General features: G+C 48.0%; 1 protein-coding gene across 21 annotated transcripts in view; it reads left to right on the top strand.

Moving 5' to 3' along the window:
• The window catches only part of PTK2 (protein tyrosine kinase 2), a gene marked incomplete at its 3' end in the record, with an annotated part of 100,853 nt that overhangs the window by 9,287 nt on the left and 70,875 nt on the right, over positions 1-20,691 (top strand). For 8 of the 21 annotated variants that reach the window (XM_084864642.1, XM_084864658.1, XM_084864653.1 and 5 more), the window contains exon 2: positions 20,146-20,372. In XM_084864642.1, the coding sequence (XP_084720768.1) occupies positions 20,178-20,372 (195 nt within the window). In that variant the 5' untranslated portion in view covers positions 20,146-20,177. Of the gene's footprint in view, positions 1-7,328; positions 7,421-13,340; positions 13,633-15,233; positions 15,540-20,145; positions 20,373-20,691 lie in introns of all 21 variants that reach the window. The other 13 variants (XM_084864647.1, XM_084864650.1, XM_084864645.1 and 10 more) reach the window with 4 other exon arrangements.

Genomic DNA, 20,691 nt, shown 5'->3' with positions numbered 1-20,691 from the left:
TACTAAGGGAATCACACTGTGTGTGTTTTTACGACTTCCTTTTTGCACTCAGCTCTGATCCTGAGACTCACCTGAGGGGTGGACACGTCAGTGTTCACTCATTTTCGCTGTTGTGTAATCTGGCCTGCAGTTGGTGGGCACTTGGCTGGCCTCTAGCCTTTTGCTATTGCAAACGCTGCTGTATGTTTCCTCTGCCCGCATGCGTGCAGATGTCCAGTCCATCCGTCCCGGAGCATCATTGCTGGGCTCTGGGCTGGCCAGGGTTCAGCGTGACTAGTCGCTGCCAAATTGCTTTCAAAGTGCTTGTACCAATTTGCTCCCCCATGAATGTGAGAAAGTGGCTCCTGGCCCCACATCCTGGCCAGCGGTTTGTTTTGTCTGGCTTTCTAGTCCTGCCATTCTGTTGAGTGTGTAATAATATCTGTTGCGGCTTTAAATTGAATTTCCCGTGTGACCAGTGTTGTTGAGCGTCTTTTCATCTATTGGCCATCTCTCTTCTCTGTTTTAGGACGGACTTGTGAGCTCATTGGCTTATCTCCTCTCTGTTTGGCTTCCTGGCTCCAGCCTTCTTTCTGGGTGTGGATCTCAGCAGTCCTTTGTCTCCAGCTTTGGTCTGTCGTCTTCCTTTTGACGGGTCTTTGAACAAAAGTTTTTAATATTAAAATTCTTGATCAATATTTTCTTTTTTGATTAGCATTTTTTTTGTTTCATTTAAGGAATCTTTCTTTATTGGAGGGCTCAATTTTGATATGAAGTATTTTTATTTAGTTCATAAAGCATTTATTGTTCTATTCGGGAAGTTCATTATGTAGATACTATACTTTTAAATTGCCATTCAGATTCCTGAAAAGTGTTTAAATTACAAATGAGTGCATTTTTTGATGTGCCTGGTTGTGACTTATTTCTAAAATTGGATTGTAGTCACAAAATTTGTTGTGTATGAAACTAGTTTTTTGAAATGTTAACTAAACCCATATCATAGGTCACTTTGGCTACGATCTTGGTCTAACTTAGAAACTTCTGGGCTCTGAGCTACTTAGGTAGTTTATACCTTGGTTATGAAAAATAGACTTTGAGTAATCGATTAGCCTAAGCTTTAGTTAATAGAGTTTCTCATGGCTTATTTCTGCCTCTGGAAGCCTGCTGGCTCCTGGCTCAGGTCGAGGTGAAAATGTGCACGGCCAGCTCTTGGCCCTGTTCTCCCCAGACTGAAGCCTTCGGAAAAGTAACCAGAAAAGAGACCATCGCCTGCCAGTCTGTTTGAGCTCAGCTGTCAGGCAGGGGCTCATGCTGGGCCTGCAGCTGCCTTCCTTTCACTGAATTTGTTAATTAAGCTGTTTAATTTTACTTTCTCAAGGACTGATTTTTTTACAAAAAGGAAAGAAAGTAAATTTTTGGTTTGTGATTATTTTGAGGCCATTTAGTCTAGTCCTTCTTTTGGGCGTCCTTTTCAATTTTATTTTATTTACTTTTACATAAAGTTATATTAAAGTGAAAAACTAAAACAATTAAATAATGAGCCAAAAATTAAATGTTGTTCCTTCCCCAAAGCCTCAGGAATTAGTAATTGAAGGGGTCTAGTGTCCTGGTGTGTGCAGAGGGGCAGGTCTTTTTCTTTTTAAAAAAAATATATTTTATTGATTTTTTACAGAGAGGAAGGGAGAAGGGAGAGAGATAGAGAGCTAGAAACGTCGATGAGAGAGAAACATTGACCAGCTGCCTCTTGCACACCCCCTACTGGGGATGTGCCCGCAACCCAGGTACATGCCCTTGACCGGAATCGAACCTGGGACCCTTCAGTCCGCAGACCGACGCTCTACCACTGAGCCAAACCGGTTTCGGCAGGGCAGGTCTTTTTCGTAGGAAGAGCATCTCAGCTCGGAGACAGAACACCTATGTGCTCATGTTGGCTCTGTGCCTTTGGTCATGGGCCTTCTGACAAGTTGTCTAGTTTCTGTGATCCCAGTGTCCTTGCCGATCACGTCTGTGCTTGTGGGGAACTCGGCCTTTGAGGCTCTGTGTACAGTTACCGTGTTAAGTGGGTACAGATGTGAAGTGTTGGCAATGGATCGCTAACAGACTTGTATAGTGTTTTGCTACTGAGGCTACCCTTTGTGCTAATTGTGTTTCCCTTGCTTGTCCTTGAGCTGTTCTGTTCAATTACTTCATTTGTTCAGCATCTATTGAATGCCTGTCTTGTAACAGGTACAGACCTGCGGGGACCAAGCCTGGCCCAGTGCAGTGTGATGCCCACAGTGCTCATGTTGTAGTGGGTGCTCTGAGGACTCAGAAGGCACGACCCCAGTGCTGGTCAAGTTCAGGCGTTGCCAGACAGTAAACACTTCAGACTTTGTGGGTCATATTTTTTTTAGCCCTTTAAAAAGGTAAAGATCATTCTTAATCCAGGACCTTTACCAAAAACTGGCTGCGGACCAGATGTGGCCACGTCTGAAGGACCTAGCTGAGTGGAAGGACCTGGAGAAGGTCAGTGGACAAGGGGAAGCAGGAAGGGCCTTCCAGACAGGACACACCTGTGCCGAGGCGCAAGTGTGAGAGGCTGGGCTCGGTGAACTGAATGTTTTTGTCAAGGTGAGAGTACAGGATGGGTTGTGCAGAGAAGGTGGTGAAGTTGATATTACAGACGAGATCAATATAGTTTGTACTCTAATTCAGAGAAGGTTTATGGGGCAGGAGTTACAAAGCTCAGCAAAGGGGTATTGCAGCTACACACTTTAGAAGTCATTAAAGAAACAGCTGCCCAGTGTTGCCTCACTGGAAAAGTGGCGAGCAAAGTTCAGAGGGTGCGATATAATTATACACTTGATCTTAGCCAAAAGGCTGAGAAGCGATGCGATATAATTATATAATTAGTAGTGTCCCAGTGCACGAATTCGTGCACATTGAAAGGAAATTAATTGGAATAAATATTTTAATATCGCTATTCGCATTTTCTCTACCAAATTCACGATCGGCAATGACAGATTGAAACACATGCGTGCGATTGGTGCCAGTGAGAGCTTTATATGTATCGAACATGTGCGAGTCAACTTAGCCTTTTTTTTTTTTTTTTTTAAATATATTTTATTGTTTTTGTACAGAGAGGAAGGGAGAGAGATAGAGAGCTAGAAACATCAATGAGAGAGAGTCATCGATCAGCTGCCTCTTGCACACCCCCCACTGGGGATATGCCCGCAACCAAGGTACATGCCCTTGACCGGAATCGAACCCGGGTCCCTTCAGTCCCCAAACTGACGCTCTATCCATTGAGCCAAACCGGTTTCGGCCAACTTAGCCTTTTAATATAAAATAAACTTGCTTAATTAGACCTGCTTTCTGAAGTAGCTAAACTTTTTTCAGTCCAGTGAAGCACCCCAACTTCTCTTTCATGTAATTATTAGCAACACAGCAGTAAATATCAAGATGAAGTAGATTATTATTGTAGATCATGCAGGGAGAACAAAGGGTAAAATATTTAACTGCAGCAGTGTGGACTATATTCTGTGCAGTGAGAAAACCTAAAGTCATTTTCAAGTCCATCATTTCTTTTTTTCAGTCAGGTCAAGTTTCTAAACTTTCTAAATCTCTGTTTTCTGGCTAATGAAAATAAAATAGGATTCTACCGAATCTCCTATCTACCTACTCCAGGACTTCTGTGAGGATCAAATGAGATGAGGCATGGGAGCTTCACAGATATTTGGTTAAAGTGTAAAATGTTTGCACCTTGCTATAAAGCAAGTCGTGTTCCTGGGCTGAAGAAACTCCTAGAAGGCTAGTTGCTAGGGAGAGGAAGCCGGGCGTTTCTACATGATGTCATTACCTGGTGCCCACAGTGACGATTTCCGGGCTGGGCTGGGCTGGGCTGGGCTGGGTTTTGTTTTGGGCTGCATTTTGTGCCACGGGGTCTTGGCAGAGTTGGCTGCGATTTGGTGGGTGTCGCTCTGGGGTGGTGGCAGGGCCTGTGTCCCACTTGGGAGAAGCCAAGTGTTGCTTTGTGGGCGCCAGGTCCGTGGTAATGGCCAGTGTGTTTCGTGGCAGCTCCTGCATTGTCTGCTCCCTGGTGGTCAGTGCGCATCATAGTTACTGGTTGGACAGATGGACACTTAGCCTTTTATATGTATGGCTTGTACAAATAAATGAAGAAAGCCTTAATTAAGAGTGCAGCTGAGAATGGGAGAGAGGCATGTGAGGCCTGCTCTGAGTTCATCTCCAGGCTCTGAGCTGGTAAGTGCAGCAGCAGGGCCCAGAGGGAGTCCAGGGTATATCCAACATGGCTCCCAGATTGCCCCTTGGGTGATACATTCATAAAGCTTTTTTTGCTCTTATGCAAATGCTAGTGGTTAAACAAAAGCTTTGAGGAGAAACATTTACTCCTACGTCCATGAACCCCAGAAATCTTAAGAGAATTGTGTGAGCATGTGAGCTGTTGCCCCGGGGAGAGACTCAGGGGCTTCCATCAGATGATTGCAGGGGCCCACCCCCCAGGGGAGCCAGTCCTTGTGAGATGGCGGACACCTGGTGCTGTCAGCAATATGGGGCCTGAGCAAAGGCTAGCCATCCAGGTTACAGGAATCTCACTTTAAATGTGAGATCCCCAAACTGCCACGTCAAACTCAAACAGATGCAGCTGCCTCTGAAATTGAACCATCGCAACCGGCAATTAAACTGTTTCCCCTGGCCTCCCTCATCTCCAGTCAAAACAAGACACGTTTTGGAAAATGGAGGCCGGCCAGGTGTTTGGGACTCTAGTTGGCATGAAGTGTTTTCAGCACAATTTTATACTCGACAAAGCTGAAGCTTATATTATTAGGCATTCATAATAGCCACATGGCTACCTGACATGGACAGGTGTCAATGTCAAGTGTAGGATATGCTAACACAAAAATGAATGCAGTTCCTTCTCTCGAGTTAGACGTGTGTGAGCAGTGAGCTGTAGAACAACACTTACACCGTGCTGTCCCGGCGAGCCCTCGGTGGCACGTGCAGGAGCGGCAGGGGCGCGCGGCACAGGAGTGAGTAGCAGGACGCCTTTGCTTTGTGTGGAGTCTTGTAGCGGGCATTCTGCCGAGATGGGCCCTCTCCTCACGCTCTTCCGGTCAGCGAGGGAGAGCAGTCCGGGGATGGAGATGGCCCAGGGCAGTGGGTGGACAGCTCAGTTCCCCATTTCTTAGTTCTTTTATACTTGCACCTATGGCTTATTTTCCCGTAGTTTCTGATAGCCTGTTAGCCAGTTCCCCATAAAGTCGGTCGCACAGACTCCTGTTCACGTTGTATTTCTGGGAGACCTTTCCTTGAGGTCTCTGCTCTCTTTTTGCCAAGCTGCGTGCTCCTGTGCCGTTAACTGCGTTGTCCGGCTATTCCTGTGTTCTTCCATGGCTTTCCCCCGAGCCGGCTTTGTGTTTGTTATCTCATCCTTGTATTTCTTGGCCGCCTTCTGGTTTGAGTACCGGTAAGTGCATCATCACCCAGCCGCGGATCCCCGTAAGGAGGCGGTGCCCTGCCTTGGGCTAGGTGCAGACAGCCCCACACCCTGCTCTGGACCGCCCGCCCCAGCGGGGCCTCAGTCCCACTCCTGGTGTGCAGCGCCGTTCCACAGCCTCCCCCTCCCCCCCCTCCCCTCCCCCCGGGATTCCCTGTCCTAGCGCCTCTCCCGTGGAGCTCCTGTTTTCTGCCCCGTGTCTTCCTCCTGTTTGTGTCTGCTCGTCACATTTGGTGGAGACTTTCTCCAGTGGCTTTTGGAGATGGGACTCTTGGAGGTAAAATGGTAGAGACAAATGCATGATTGAACCGTGATTGATAGTTTGTGTAGTTTCTCTTGCCACTTTCTTCCTTCCTCTCCCTCCCACCTCTTTCCTGTCTCCTTCCTGCTCCCCTCTGACATGGGTGGGGGACCCGGAGAGTTCACTGTGAGCCGGGATGAGCTCCGCCTCCTGTGTATGGCGGGGCTGGGTGCCTCCGTCCAGACGCGGCTTTTCCAGGGCCTGACCCTCAGCCTCTGTCCGGTGAGGAGCGTAATGGGGAGGCGCGGTGTGAGTCCTCCTGCGGCTCAGCCTCTTCCCCAGCTCTGTCCGCAGGCGCTGCCCCGGAGCCTCCTGGGCGCCGCTGGGCCCTGCCGCCGTTCTCCGTGTGCCATTCTGGTGCGGGGCCTGCTTTCCTGGCCTCTAGAGTCATTTACATGCTTCCAATCTTTGTATAATTGGTTTCCTCCAAGTTTTTTCTCCTGCTTTTAAAACATATATATTTTATTGATTTTTTTACAGAGAGGAAGGGAGAGGGATAGAGAGTTAGAAACATCGATGAGAGAGAAACTTGGATTAGCTGTCTCCTGCACATCCCCCCCCCCCCCCCCCCCCGCCCCATGTGCCCGAAACCAAGGTACATGGCTTTGACTGGAATCGAACCTGGGACCCTTTAGTCAGCAGGACTCCAGCCACTGAGCCAAACTGGTTACGGCTCCTTTTTTTTTTTTTTTTTTTTTTTTTTTTTTTTTTTTTTCTATTTGTTTTGATCTCTCTCTTCCATGTTAGAATTAGAACTAAGCTTTTCTTATAATTTCCAAAATTTTTGTTCCTTTTTTCCTTTCAGTTCTCCCTGTGCCATTTTAAAATAATTTTTAAAAATACCTCGTTAAGCCGGGACTGGTTTGGCTCAGTGGATAGAGCGTCGGCCTGCGGACTGAAAGGTCCCGGGTTCGATTCTGGTCAAGGGCATGTACCTGAGTTGTGGGCACATCTCCAGTAGGGGGTGTGCAAGAGGCAGCTGGTCAGTGTTTCTCTCTCATCGATGTTTCTAACTCTCTATCCCTCTCTTTCTCTCTGTGAAAAATCAATAAAATATATTAAAAAAAAATACATCTTTAGTAAAATTTTAGTGGGAGGGGGTGGAATAGATGTGTATTTTCTGTTGCCATAATAAATTGTGATCATTGATATGTTTCAATAGTTTTCAGTTCACATGCATTTTCTTAGCTAGGATATAGATTTGAAGACAGGAACTTGCCGTCAGATTTTCACCCCTCACTCCCTAGAGTAGGGGTGTCGTACTCAATCAGAGAAGGGGCCAAAATCTAAAATCCAGCCTAAATCACGGGCCGAATGGTTTACTGAACAGTCATAAACTGACAATGTCATAAACTGACAGCGGAGTGCAGTGATGATAGCGCGGTGCGGGCCACATTGCAAGGCCTGGCGGGCTGGATTTGGCCCGCGGGCCTTGTGTTTGACACATGTGCCCTAGAGAGAGGTGCAGGGAAGCTGGCTGAGGGGGAACCACAGCAGGCCTCTGAGAGCGCGGGCTGAAGGTGGTCTCTTACATGCAGTCTCTCTTGGCAGGTTCCCTCGGCTATGGAAAGAGGAGAGAGAAGCTAGGGTGTGTCTGCACTGCCACTGACTCCTCCACAGAGCTGCGGGGCCTCTGGCCGTGAGTATGTTCTCTTGCTACGCTGTGCCTTGGTTTTTTGTTTTATTTGACTTTCCTTTCACCTGCCCTGGGTGACGGTGACACACAGCAGAAACCAACCAAAGGCACTGATTTTGCAGGACAAGTGGGGAGGAAGTGCGCGGTGAGCTGTGTGGTGCCTTCTGTGTGTCCACACTTCACACGGGTTTCCTGAGATAGGCAGCATTCCAGTGACGGGGACAGTGCTGCTAGTCACAGTGGCAGCGCGCTTTAGAATAGTGCCAGTGCATGGCAGATACGTTCACTCACACTGCTCACTGCGTCCTCACAGTAACCTGCCGTAGGGTCCCTTTTCCCGTTTCATACTTGCGTAACAAAAACACAGCGGGTTCAAGGTTACTAAGTAACGCCAAGCTTGATGCACACTCCATGTGGCTTCCGCCTGTGTGCTCGCTACTAATTCCCATGCTGTGGGCCTGGGATGCAGATGTGGGCTGCACTTGGGAACTCTTCACTGACCCTCGGACAGAGCGTGTAGTTCTGGGCCCTCTGCCCGGTGGGGAAGACGTGGTGAGACATGTGCAGTGTGCTTAGCACTCACACCCAGTAGCGACGGCGATTCTGTGGAGTCTTCCCGTTCTCCTGGAGGAAAGCAGCCCGGAGAGGTGGGCTGTTTGTATTTGTCCTTTGGACTTGTCCTTGCTCACAGGTGGGAAGTGTAGAGTTGAGATTCTGTCCTAGTTTGTCTGAACCAGACTGCTCTTTCCCGTGAGTTAGTGGCAAACTGAGGACCGATCGTTGATAGAAGGTTCGTAAATCTCACTGGGGGTGTTTACCAATATGTTGGTATGGTAAAAGCCTCATGAACTTGGACTTCATGGGCCCAGAATTCATAGTCTTTATAATTTGTTGACTTGACTTTGGCAGTGTCTTTGTCTTAGATGTCCGATGGGCAGGGCCCTGGATTGTTTCTTTCATTTCCTTTTTAGGGTCAGTTCACTTTCCTCTGTTGTTCTTTCTCTCCCACACCTACTTCTGTTTCTCCAGAGACTAGGTAGGAGGGACAGGAAATTATGTCACGCAGTTCCAGTTTCCTAGCGAGCCTGGAAGCATGGCTCCTGTTCTTCCAGGCCCCTGCTTGGTCCTGGCTGCGAGAGGGGCCGCTCGGTGTGCTGGGCCAGGTGTGACGGTGGTGCAGGGAGGAGGGCGCAGCCCAGCTACTTGCTTCCCTGCGGAACTCCCTCCTAGCTCATAGAAGGTTTCTCGTTCAGCGGTGTGTTTGTGTATTTGGGTAAGTCTGTTTCTGAGAGTCTTCGAGGGCAAAGATTGTATTTCATCTCTGCATCTTTTCTGCTTAAGTCACAATTAGTTTCCATTAAATGCTGAACAAAGGACTGTTTAATGGTTACCACAAAATAAGTTCTTTTTTCTTAATAGATCCGAACAATTTCTTCACATCCTTGCCAACACTAGTTATTTTCTGTTTTGTTTTTTACATAGTGATCATCTGAATAACTGTGAGGTTGGTTTTAACATCATAAACATTTTGAGTAGAATTAGAAAAGTGACTGCCCACATTCCTTGCTAAGTTGGAATAGTATCTGTCAAACCAGTAAGACAAAACCAAAGTGTGGGGGAGGGCAGCTGACAAAGAAGACTGGCCACTGTGGAGCTGTGTTCAGAAGAGAAGTTATTTATGTCTCTGCCTATCACCGGAGCAGGGATGGATCCGCACTAGATGCTGCGGCTGTTTCTGGAAAACAGTATGGCGCAGATTGTAGATACAGTTTGCTCTTCTAAGCCACCAAAGGGCTGGTTAAATGTAGTGTGATTTTCCCCTCTTCGTGGCTGAGAAATGTAGGTGGTAGAAGGGACTCCCCCTCACCACCAGGGGCCCTCCTGACACCAGCATATTCCTGCCAGCGCTGGGATAGCCGGCCTCACAGCCATTTCTACAGGCCGCCCAGAGGTCCCCCTGCTTCCGAGGATCTAATATAGGGGTGCAGTCCTCTGATGCCGCGCTGTTGATGACTAAGGTGAGCAATCACACCAGGGACACATTGGATTTATATGGTAAAAAAGAAAACGGATGAAATGCTCAAGTTAGGTGTGTACATGCATGTTCAATACAATAAAGTATTATTTGAGCAGTGTCAACATTAAAGTCAATAACTACTTGGCTCTCTCTGATGTTTGTGTTATTTTGATCAAAAACAAAGCCCCTCTATTTTGTGACATATATCGTTAGGTTGAAATGTTTGCAGCGTTTCTTGGCACGCAGTGTCATCATGTCCCTCCCAGTACATTTGAAAAACTAGCGGGGCATCTGACAGCTTTCAGGGGCTGTTGTTGTTTTTTCCTCTTAAAATTGCTGACAAGTAACCTCCCAATAGTTTCTAAGCCTGGAATTTACTTTGATCTCCTGTATGGCGAAACAATTAGAGATAGCCACTAATTAGTGTCTGTGAAAGTGCTCTGGCCCGGTGATTTTCAACCTTTTTCATCTCATGGCACACATACACTAATTACTGACATTCTGGAACACACCAAAACATGTATCACATTTTTTGCCGACCAGACAAAAACAAAGTATAATTTTGATTCATTCACCCGGACAGCTATTATTTTGACTGCTGTCACTTTTTAATTTGACAATCCACGGAGAAAGAGGTCCGTGCCCCTGACCAAACAGTCAGGTCCTACACGATTAAAACCTTCTCGCAGCGCCCGCCCGGGGAAAGCCTCTGCTCTGGTACAGGATTGTTTAGCGGGAGAACACTTTCAGAATTCCCTGCCTTTTGGGTGTCCATACCTCAGTGCGGCTTCCTGCCGTGCCGTGCCTGTTTCCTGCGCGTTTCGATGCGCTTCTCTGCCACCAGCTCCGAGTCCAGCAGGTACTGCGATGCTTTGTCTGCGTTTGTGCTGGGGCGGGATTGCTGTCACCAGGGGACTGAACCGTGAGGCAGGGTTTGGTGATGTGGGTGTTGCGTAGGCCCCCGGAGAGCATGCTCTTCCTGTGGCGTGTCTCCTTCCTTTCTTTGTCCCTGTGGTCCCCCCTGGCTCCGTCACTCTCCATAGGCCGAGCAGGGCCTTCTTCCTGATTCGCTCTGCAGACCTGGCAGCACGCGAGGTAGGCGACATGTCGGTGGTGGGATAAGTGTGTGGTCTGGTCTGGCTGGGGTCCGAGTGCTGGAGCCTGTCCTAGCTCTGCCACTGATCAGTTAGCTGTCGTGGTGGGTATGCACTTCATTACTCTGCTCCTCCTTCCCTTCGCATGCCACGTGGATCACAGCATCATGGACCTCGGCTGCTGGGAGTGCCAATTGAGAAAGTGGAGCTGGCTGCCCGAGGTAGAGGCTTCCCAGCTTTGCTCCTTAGAAGCTCAGTGACCTTGAAGAAGTTGCTTAGCTCTCTGTGCTTCAGCTTCTTCATCTTCGAATTGTGGTAATAGAATCTACCTCGTGGGATTGGCTGTGAATAACTGAATGAGTCAGTATTTTGAAAATACTTAGAACAGGGCTTGGCATGCAGTGAACATGAGCTGGGGTCGTCATCTTGTCCCTGTCATGTATCGACATTGCTCTTGGTGTGGCTATTTTACTACTTTGTGTCGGACACGTAGTTGCTGTTCAGTAAGGGATAGCTGTGTCATCATCCTCGTTGTAAGCATGGACAAACTGAGAGTCAGGATAGTAAATATTCACTCAGTATTTCTCCCGCTGGATCTTGGGGGCCGTACTGTCAGGGTTCTGGAACTAATAATCCCTGTGGATTCTGAAGGAGGACTGCACTTAAGTTTTGGAGGAGTCAAAGTTATGTGTGGATTTTCTTTTAAAAAATATATATTTTATTGAAATTTTATAGAGAGGAAGAGAGAGAGATAGTCAGAAACATCAAGGAGAGAGAAACATCAATCAGCTGCCTCCTGCACACCTCCCGCTGGAGATGTTGCCTGCAACCAAGGCACATGCCCTTGACCGGAATGGAACCTGGGACCTTTCAGTCCTCAGGCTGATGCTCTATCCACTGAGCCAAACTGGTTAGGGCTTTGGATTTTTTTTTTTTTTTTTTTTAGAGAAAGTGGAAGGGAGGGAGGGAGATAGAGAAACATTTGTGTGTGTGTGTGTGTGTGTGTGTGTGTGTGTGTGTGAGAGAGAAACACCTTTGTGAGATAGACATCAACTGATTGCCTCTTGCATACACCGTGACTAAGGCTGGGGATCGAATCTGCAACCCAGGTATGTGCCCTTGACCAGGAATCAAACCCATGACCCTTTGGTGCACAGGTTGATGCTCTAACCATTGGGAAGACTGGCCAGGGCTATGTATGGATTTTTGACTCTGCAGGGTTGGTATCCCTAACCGCGTGCTGTTCAAGGTTCTGCTTTGCGTCAGGAGACAGTGACGTCAGGATGTCTGAGTATCTTTCTTGTAAAGAAAAGTCTTTCAATTAAAACCTGTTAAGTAGGACTTAGCAGAGTTGCTTTTAAATATACTGATACTATAAAGAATTTGTTTTTAAAATTATAGAATTTTGCCCTAGCTGGTTAGGCTCAGTGGATAGAGCTTCAACCTGTGGCTGAAGGGTCCCGGGTTCGATTCCAGTCCGGGCATGTTGTCGATGTGTCTCTCTCACATCGATGTTTCTCTCTCTCTCTCTCCCTCCTATTCTCTCTAAAAATCAATGGAAAAATACCCTTGAGTGAGGATTTAAAAAAAAAAAATTATAGAACTTTTAATGAATTATGACCTTTATAAATTAGTATATAGAATTCATAAGTCAGAAAGCATGAAGGACTGCTTACTTTTTTTGTTTATGTTGCATTATCTGTAGGCTATTCCAGTTTTTTTCAAGATGTCACTGGCTGGGGAATTTAAAAGCATAAGTTCTTAATATTTAGCAAGAAGAATATACGAGTGATGATACGCCACCAGGCTGCCTGGTGCCTGGGGCATTGTTCAGCCCTTTGGCCCCGGGCAAGTTGCTCGACCTTTCTGAACCTCAGTTTCTTCTTCTCAGTGATGGGGTGGTCTTATATATAAAAGCACTGGCACAGGTGAGCCGCTCTGTACTGTGGTGGTGGCACCTGTTTCCTGTTCCCTCCCCCATCCCCCCACCTCTCTCTCTCTCTCACTCACTCACTCACTCACTCACTGTCTGATCTGCTCTTTTTCCTTAGTGACTTGATTGGTTCTTAATGTTTCCATAGCTGCTGCTTCCCCGGGTCTGCTTCCTGGCCTGGAGGGATTTGTGATTCCTTATCTGCGGTCTTTCTAGGCACTAGGCCTTATAGTTTGGAGGTGATGTCTGGACGTCACCAAAGCTGGGGGGGGGGGGGGGGGGAGAAAGCTGCCATTCACTGGTTACTTCGACGTCAGGGACCTGGCTTTGTCTCTTCCTTACTCTCCACATGCACTTCCTGCATCCTGTAAAGCTCCACGTCTGCCCATCTGCCTCCACCCAGCCACCGTCACCGCTCGCTCGCTTGCGCCAGGGCCCCCCCCCCCCCCCCCAGGTGGTGCTTAGCTTATGTCCCTCCTGAGGGGGGTGTGAGACCCCTGGCTTCCTGGGTAACGAGTGGGCTCAGTGACCTCTTCCTGGTTGTGGGACCCTGCCTTCACAGATGTGCTGAGAAGATGTGAAAATGAGATCAGCTGCTGTTAGTGAGAACAGCGTCCAGGGGGCTAGTAGAAGAGCTTCAGGTTTTGTCTTTGGAGAGTCCTAGCTCTGAGAGAGACTTCGGTTGGCGAGGGCTGTTTGTGCAGTCTCTCACTTCGTGGTTCAGAGGCAGCCCCGTGTTCTCAGGTCTGATCAGACATCAGACGTGCTGCTCCCAGGGCGGCAGCAGGCCTTTCTGTCCTGCTCTCCTCGGAAGTGGTGGGAGCTGGCGTGGTTCCATGTATCCACATTGATCTGTCTGCTGTCTCTTCTGTTCTTTTTCTAGCCTGCTTGCCTGTGTTTTTCTGGAGCCCCTTTCTTCCCAGTGTTGCCTGGGGTGAGAGTTCAGCCTGGTGACTGATGTGTTTTCACTGGGGCACATACAAGGTCACTGAGCCTCGCTGCTATTAGGAGCCTGACTGTGAAGCCTGGAGACAGAGCCATCATCAAGAGCAGCGTGTTAGAAATGAGACAGACTGCCCGGGCATCACTGGACACAGATGTGCCTCTTGTTCTCAGCCTTTGCTCAGCTCATTTTCAGAAGTTAGTGAACGCATAAAGCCTCAGTCACGTTCACAGTTAAGTAAAGCGCTTGATTTTTTTGTTAGTTCATGGGATTGGCTACTAACAAAATGACCCGTATATTTGGAAACCTACGCTCAGCCGGCAAGGGCTCCGGGAGCCTGGCTACCATGACCCTTCTGCTGCGTGGGGTGTTCAGATCGCTGCATTCTGAGATGACCTTGGCTATCCCTCAGCTTGAATGCATGAGTAAGCAGTGTTTCATTTTAAAGATGTTGCTAGTGGCTTGTTTTCCGTGCTGCTTCTCCTGTGTGGGATTCTTACATTTTGAAGCTAAGAAAAGCGATCAGAGATTCCTCAAAGCTAATTCTTTTTTTTTTTTTAATATATTTTATTGATTTTATACAGAAAGGAAGGGAGAGAGATAGAGAGTTGGAAACATCGATGAGAGAGAGTCATCGATCAGCTGCCTCTTGCACACCCCCTACTGGGGATATGCCCGCAACCAGGGTACATGCCCTTGACCGGAATCGAACCCGGGACCCTTCAGTCCCCAATGCTCTATCCATTGAGCCAAACCGGTCCCGGCTCCTCAAAGCTAATTCTAAAACAAGTTGGCACCCTCAAATTTCTGTTTCTGTGTATGTTTTCTAGATAGTTTAAAAAATATATATTTTATTGATTTTTTATGGAGAGGAAGGAAGAGGAATAGAGAGTTAGAAACATCGATGAAAGAGAAACACAGATCAGCTGCCTCCTGCATACCCCCTACTGGGGATGTATGTGCCTGCAGCCAAGGTACATGCCCTTGACCGGAATCGAACCTGGGACCCTTGAGTCCGCAGGCCGACGCCCTATCCACTGAGCTGAACTGGTCAGGGCTTTATACATTTATAAACTTACTGTGAAAGTATCAATTTGGAAACATTTTACCTAAAAAATATTTGGGTTCCTGAGAACAAATATTTATTTTACAGCCTGTTTTTTTTTTTTAAATATATATTTTATTGATTTTTATACAGAGAGGAAGGGAGAGAGATAGAGAGTTAGAAACATTGATGAGAGAGAGTCATTGATCAGCTGCCTCTTGCACACCCCCTACTGGGGATATGCCCGCAACCAAGGTACATGCCCTTGACCGGAATCGAACCCGGGACCCTTCAGTCCCCAAGCCGACGCTCTATCCATTGAGCCAAACCGGTCCCGGCTACAGCCTGTTTTTTAAATGACAATAAGGATTTTGTTTTCAAAATGGTTTTTATTTTATCAAGTTAATTATTTTAACTATAAGGTCAGAATTAGGCTGGAAAATGCCCAAGGCATGACTTGGACGACAGCAGTGGTCTGAGGTGGCCTGTGCGGACATGCGCTCTGAGGGGTTTGACCCGCAGCTCACTCAGTGCTGGGCTCTGGCTTGTTGTGTCCACAGGCTGCTGGACGAGCTGACCAAGGCTGAGATTAGCATATTAATAAGGGGCTGGCTGCTGGCCTGCCTCCTCCCTCTTCCCTCCTCCCTTCTTCACCCCTCCCCTTCCCCTCCTCCCCTCCTCCTGCCCTGAATGAATCTAGGAACACAGACCCGTGGGGTCACGTTACTGGTTACTGGCTGGTTTCTTTCTGTTCCGTGGCCTAATCTGGCCAGGATGGTCTGTTTCAGATTGCGGAAGCAGGAGGAGGCTGTAACAGAGGCATTCTTCAGCGGCTGCGGGCTGCGCAGAAGCAGCACCTCCCCAGTGTGCCTCCAGCTCTGAGAGAAGGAGCCCAGGGAAGCTGGTCTCCTGCGGATGGAAGCACATGCTGTGGGAGCCATGACCCGGGACTTTGTGTGCGGACTCCGGGCTTGGTCTTTGTAGCTCTGAGTTGATGTTGCTGGAACTGGCGGGCCGACAGGCCCTGAAACCAGCAGGGGCCGGCTGTATGGAGAAGAGCGGCTGTAGCCCGTTCCCAGTGTGTTGGGCTAAAGGTATAAATAACCTAAAAATCGGTTTGGTTTACATTTATTTACATTCTCACTTTGCACTAAAACGGTAGATAAAGTTTTGTGGAATTTATTTCAAATAGATTTACAGTTAAATTGATGGGAAAATGAACGTTGATGTGGCATGGGTTTGTAGCTACTGCAGGGAACCAATTAGATAGCTTTTCAAATAGGAAAAGGACTTCTGTGGAAATGCATTTTAAGTGTGTCTTTTTTATATGTTCTGTCCTGTGTCTCTTGAAGTTGTATGTTTTATTTTGTATTTTAATCAAGACATCCCATATCTGTTCTATGATGTGGAAATGTTAAAAGAATAATGAGACTAATTTTAACTTAAGTCAGTAAAAAAAAAGGAGAGTAGCATGGATTTTCTTGTTTTAAAAGTTGGTTACCTTCACTCCCTGTAAAGATGGTATATTTATTTAACAACACTCCATGGTACTGTAAGGTGGGCTGATCATTAGGGGTCAACAATAATCTGAATAGACAGCTTTCCATTCCACAGTTCTTAGGGCCTTTATTTATATAAAAAATGTAAATAGAAAATGTAGCATTTTTATTATAATATTTGAGGCAATATTTGGGGAGCATGCTTAGAAATTAAAAATGCCACAAGATTCATGCAGAAATAAGGCCAAAACCTTTAGCTGCTTTGCTTAAAGTAGGAGTGAATATTCAGCTGGAGAGCAGGCCTCAGGGAAGGAGTTAGTGAGAGAATTCTATGGGAATGTTGGTAAGGCGCTCCTGGGGGAAGAGTGTGGTATCAGAGAGGGCCACAGAAGGTGGCTCAGCACCCAGTCACAGCGGCCTGGTAAACGGCTTTCCTTTCTGAGGCCCGTTAACGTCTGTGAGTTCTTCTCTAGGCACCCAGGCCGCTAACACATATGACATTGGAACGGTCATAGTATGGTGCTCTCTGAGCAAAGCACCTGTCACCTTGTTAATAGTTAGGTATCCAGAGGAAAGGTTTTGCCGAGTTAATTCAAGCTCTTGAATGTTAAAGGGCTTTGGGCTTGGGACCCAGGGCTGCCTGGCATTATTGAGCGTGGCCAGTAGTGAGTGTGCAAAGCAGAGCTCTGTGCTTGTGGAGCGCTTGGTCTTCTCCTAGACCTGCTGGGGCGCGTTTGCCTGGACCCCCCCCCCCCCCCCTTGGGTGTGAGCGCCTGTTGGTACTGGCCTTCAGAGGAAGGCTGGCCCTGCACTCACCGAGTCCGGGCTGGACCTCAGACCCACGGATCCAGCAGCAATGGGGTAGGAAATAAGACGCTACTAGGTTTTTACAAATTCAAAGTGACTTTAGAAATAGGAACTTTGAAGAGAGATTGCAGTGTTTTTGTTCATCCTAAAGCAGTTGAATTGAAGCAATCTATTTTTTAAAAAATATTTTTGCTGACAGCAAATGAATAGAGGCATTTTTAATTGAAATACCATTTAATAAGAGGTTGGGATTGGGCAAGAGATGGCGCTCACGTGTGTGGAGGACGGGAAGAGGGACAGCTTCGGTCAGAGTCAGTCCCTGTGGGGCTGGAACAGGCTGTTTGGGAGGAATGGTCCTGCTTTTGGGTCATTCAGGAAGAAGGCGCTGTTCCTGCCCCAGGGAGCTGTGCGCCTTCTGCCCCAGGACAGGAAGGCAGGGAGCTCGGGAGCTGGCTTCCTGCTGCTCAGTTGTGTGATGAAGGCAAAGGGGGTGGGGCTTAGGGCCTGGCTGCCTTGATGGTGTCAAGTATAGAAGCTTCTGCTTTAGATAAATACAGAATGAAAAAGCTCAAATCTAAAGAAGATACAGATCTGTTTGCAGTTAGACATCCAAACCTCACTTTGATTTTATCAGTCACATTAACCTCAAAAAACAGCAGCGTCCCAATTTAGGAGGACCGGTAAAATACTTACTAGAACAGGCTAAAAATAGTGGGACAGACCTATATTGTGTGCTCGGAACTGAACCCCAAGGCATCCTCGGAACCCTCCGGGTCCCCTCGGTCATACGGTTGGCTGTACTGAGTGTGGTGGGAGGGAGCCCTCGTGGGCCCTGCCCTGGGAAGATCAGATTTTACCATGTTTGAAAGGACTTGTTATAACGAGTTCAGCCGTATCGCAGTGGCCTGGTCTTACAGAGTTGTAGTTCGGAGCGCTGAGGAAAAGGTCATGTGCACAGGTTGAGCCAGGAGTGGATGCAGAAAGCCCTGTGATCAGTGGATAATGCATTCTGGTCCTCATCACTGGGGACTGAGTGAAATGAGGCACCCTCTCTCTCCTTGGCTTCTGGAATCCTGTGAGGAGGCTTGTGCCCAACCATGGCGGGAGCTGGAAACATCATTATCTGAGGAGCCTGGCCAAGAGCACAGGCAGTTCTCACACTTGGGGCTCTAGCTGATGGCTCTGTCTCTAGGTCATCAAGCCTCCCTCAGGTTCAGGGTTCCTGAGTTTAAAGACAGCCTCTGCCTTCAAAGCATGAGACCAAAACAAAGCATGAGACAGCCAAGCTAACACAGCAGGCAGCAGGAAACTAAGAGCAGGAGACAGTCACATCTCAGTGCACGATCTCCAGAAGCCAGGAGAAGAGCAAAGACCAACAGGATTCTTTAAAGTACATCGAGACCAAGGCCATGGGAAGTGGCAGAGCAGAAAGCAGCTCAGTTTGGGAAGCATAGAGAGGTCGTGTGGAGATGCCTCACACACAGCCTGGCATGGAAAGATGAGTGGAGGAAAAGAGAAATTGGCATGGCAAATGCAGAAGGTCCAACATCCAAATAAATAGAGCCCAGAAAGAAGAGGGAGGAAGGCATCAAGGAAATGATGCAGGGGCCAAAGGAAGCGGGTTTCTGGATTGAAGGTTCCCAAGTTCGAAGCCCCCGAGGCTGCCTCAGGCTGCCTGCCCTCAGCTCTTACAACACGCAGCGCAGCTCGGGCCACCGCTGTAATTAAGTCACGTGCGTGTGTATCCTGAGTGGACCGAAAGCTCTGAAGGTAGGAGTTTATGCATACAGATATGTGTGTGTGTATAAAATTTACCATCCACTCCACACATTGGTCCCAGGCCTAGCTAGAAGTGGACTCTATAAATGAGGGTAGGATTCGGGAATGGGAGGCAGGGAGGTGCATCATTTGCCTACAGAGGCAGGAACGAGTGAGAAGGTGGGTGGAGCGCTAATCAACTGCAGCTGGCTCTTGGCCTAGGACAGCAGAGCCAGTGACGACTCTGATGATAGGAGAGTGCTGTCACTCAGCCGGTGACAAGTTTTCAAAGCAAGATGGAAACCAGTACCCTGCACCATCACGTGGCCTCTGACAAGTCGCTGCTCTGTTCCCACTCCTGGAAGCGGGATGTGAAGTTATTCTGAGGGTGAGGTGACTTCATCTCTAAGTAGGAATGGCCTGGGAATGCTGCGCAGGTCAGGGAAACAGCCCGCGGGCGGTGTCTGGCTCAGTGGAGCCAGTGTCTGCATTCCAGGAAGGTGCTTGCCATAGGCTGTTCGGATTTTGCAAAGTGCCCTGAGAGAGAGAGCAACACCTGCCCCCCAATCTTTGTCTCAAAGGTAAATAGGCTTCTCCTTAGGACTGCAAAGACTCAGTTTCTCTATGGGGTTGTAGTTTTCCTCAAAGGTTTCAAAGAGCCAGAATCAAAATGTCACTCATGTGTCCCCCACCCTCACCCCCCAGCCAGAAAGCAGATGGGGACGGCCTGAGGTTTACTGCTCTTTCCACGTCAGCTTCCCGAAGCGGCTTCCTTTCATTCCAGGCATGAAGTGCCTCCTTCATTCTGGTGAGAGTTCAGGCACTTAGGCTGTGATGTTCCTCACACTGGATTAATCTCTTACTTCCTGCCCGCCCCTCCTCCCGTCTCCTCTCCTCCCCTCCCCTCCCCAGACAGTGTCTCCCTCTGTGCTCCTCATCTCAGCCAGGGCGGCCCTTGGAGACACGGAACTGGCAGACACCCTTAGCGAGCAGGCAGCGTCTGCCACCTGCGCTCAGGTGGCCTCCGGGGTCTGAGGCTCCTTCGGGTGGTGTGAGCCAGCTTGCTGGGTTTTTCCACCAGGCCTTTCAGTCTTGACCAAGCTTTTCCTTCACCCTCACATGCAAGCTCTATCCTACTTTTAAAAAGCCGGTGGTTTCTGCTTTTAGGTTTGGTTTGGTTTTCTGTTGTGCAAGGCGACTGACTGAGCAGGAGGGCTTTGTTTTTCGCTAAAGCCTAGTAATGTGTAGTGACTACTCACTGAATTGTTATTTTGTGAACAAGGAACCTGTATCTCAGGTAAAAGTTTTCAAAAGTAGGCAGCAAAATTAACATACCCGGTGATTAAAAGGGGGTAATTTACATTGTTTATAGATAACAGTGGGTTGTTGATAGAGTTGAAATAGGACTCCTGGCCTTTTAAGAGTTTGTATAATAAACATTATGCTACTGTGAATCAGGTCCTGCTTTTGGGGGGGGGGGGGGGCCGGAGACAGGGACTATCTTGCCGGCCTAGGTCTCAGTTCTCAAGCGCCCGTGGGGAGAGGCTATAAAACTGGTCCATGTAATCATTAGCGGTTCATTTCCATCAGTAGACTTCCAATATTACATGGTGAACATCTTTTTTCTCTCTTACAGAATATGACAGGTACCTAGCATCTAGCAAAACAATGGCAGCTGCTTACCTGGACCCAAACTTGAATCACACAATGAATTCGAGTGCCAAGACGCACCTGGGTACCGGTTCGGAGCGGTCCCCGGGAGCCATGGAGCGAGTGCTGAAAGTCTTTCATTACTTTGAAAGCAACAGTGAGCCGACCACGTGGGCCAGTATTATCCGGCACGGAGACGCGACTGATGTCAGGGTAAGCGCATTTCCAGGCACAGAGGCCATTGTGCAGGCGGGTGTGGCAGCACTCACACACGGACAGAGCAGCGCTTCCTACCCGCATACAGAGACGTTACTCCTTCTCCAACGTGTGCCTGACCAGAGTTCAGGTTGTTGTAAGATTTCTTAGGAAAATAACAACCGAGTTAGATATTATTTATAGGATGCCATCGACTTGTTTTTCTCCCCTGGTTTTCTTTTTAATTCTTTAAAGGACACAAAAAACACAAAGCAATTAAAACAGCCTCTGATACTTAGGAAATAAGAAGTTATTTTGGAGGTATTTGTGTGATTCC

Source organism: Pipistrellus hanaki, assembly GCF_964339955.1.
Source record: "Pipistrellus hanaki genome assembly, chromosome: 17".
Taxonomy (NCBI): Eukaryota; Metazoa; Chordata; class Mammalia; order Chiroptera; family Vespertilionidae; genus Pipistrellus; species Pipistrellus hanaki.
The sequence above is the reverse complement of the archived record's forward strand: the minus strand, read 5'-3'. Positions and strand labels throughout refer to the sequence as shown.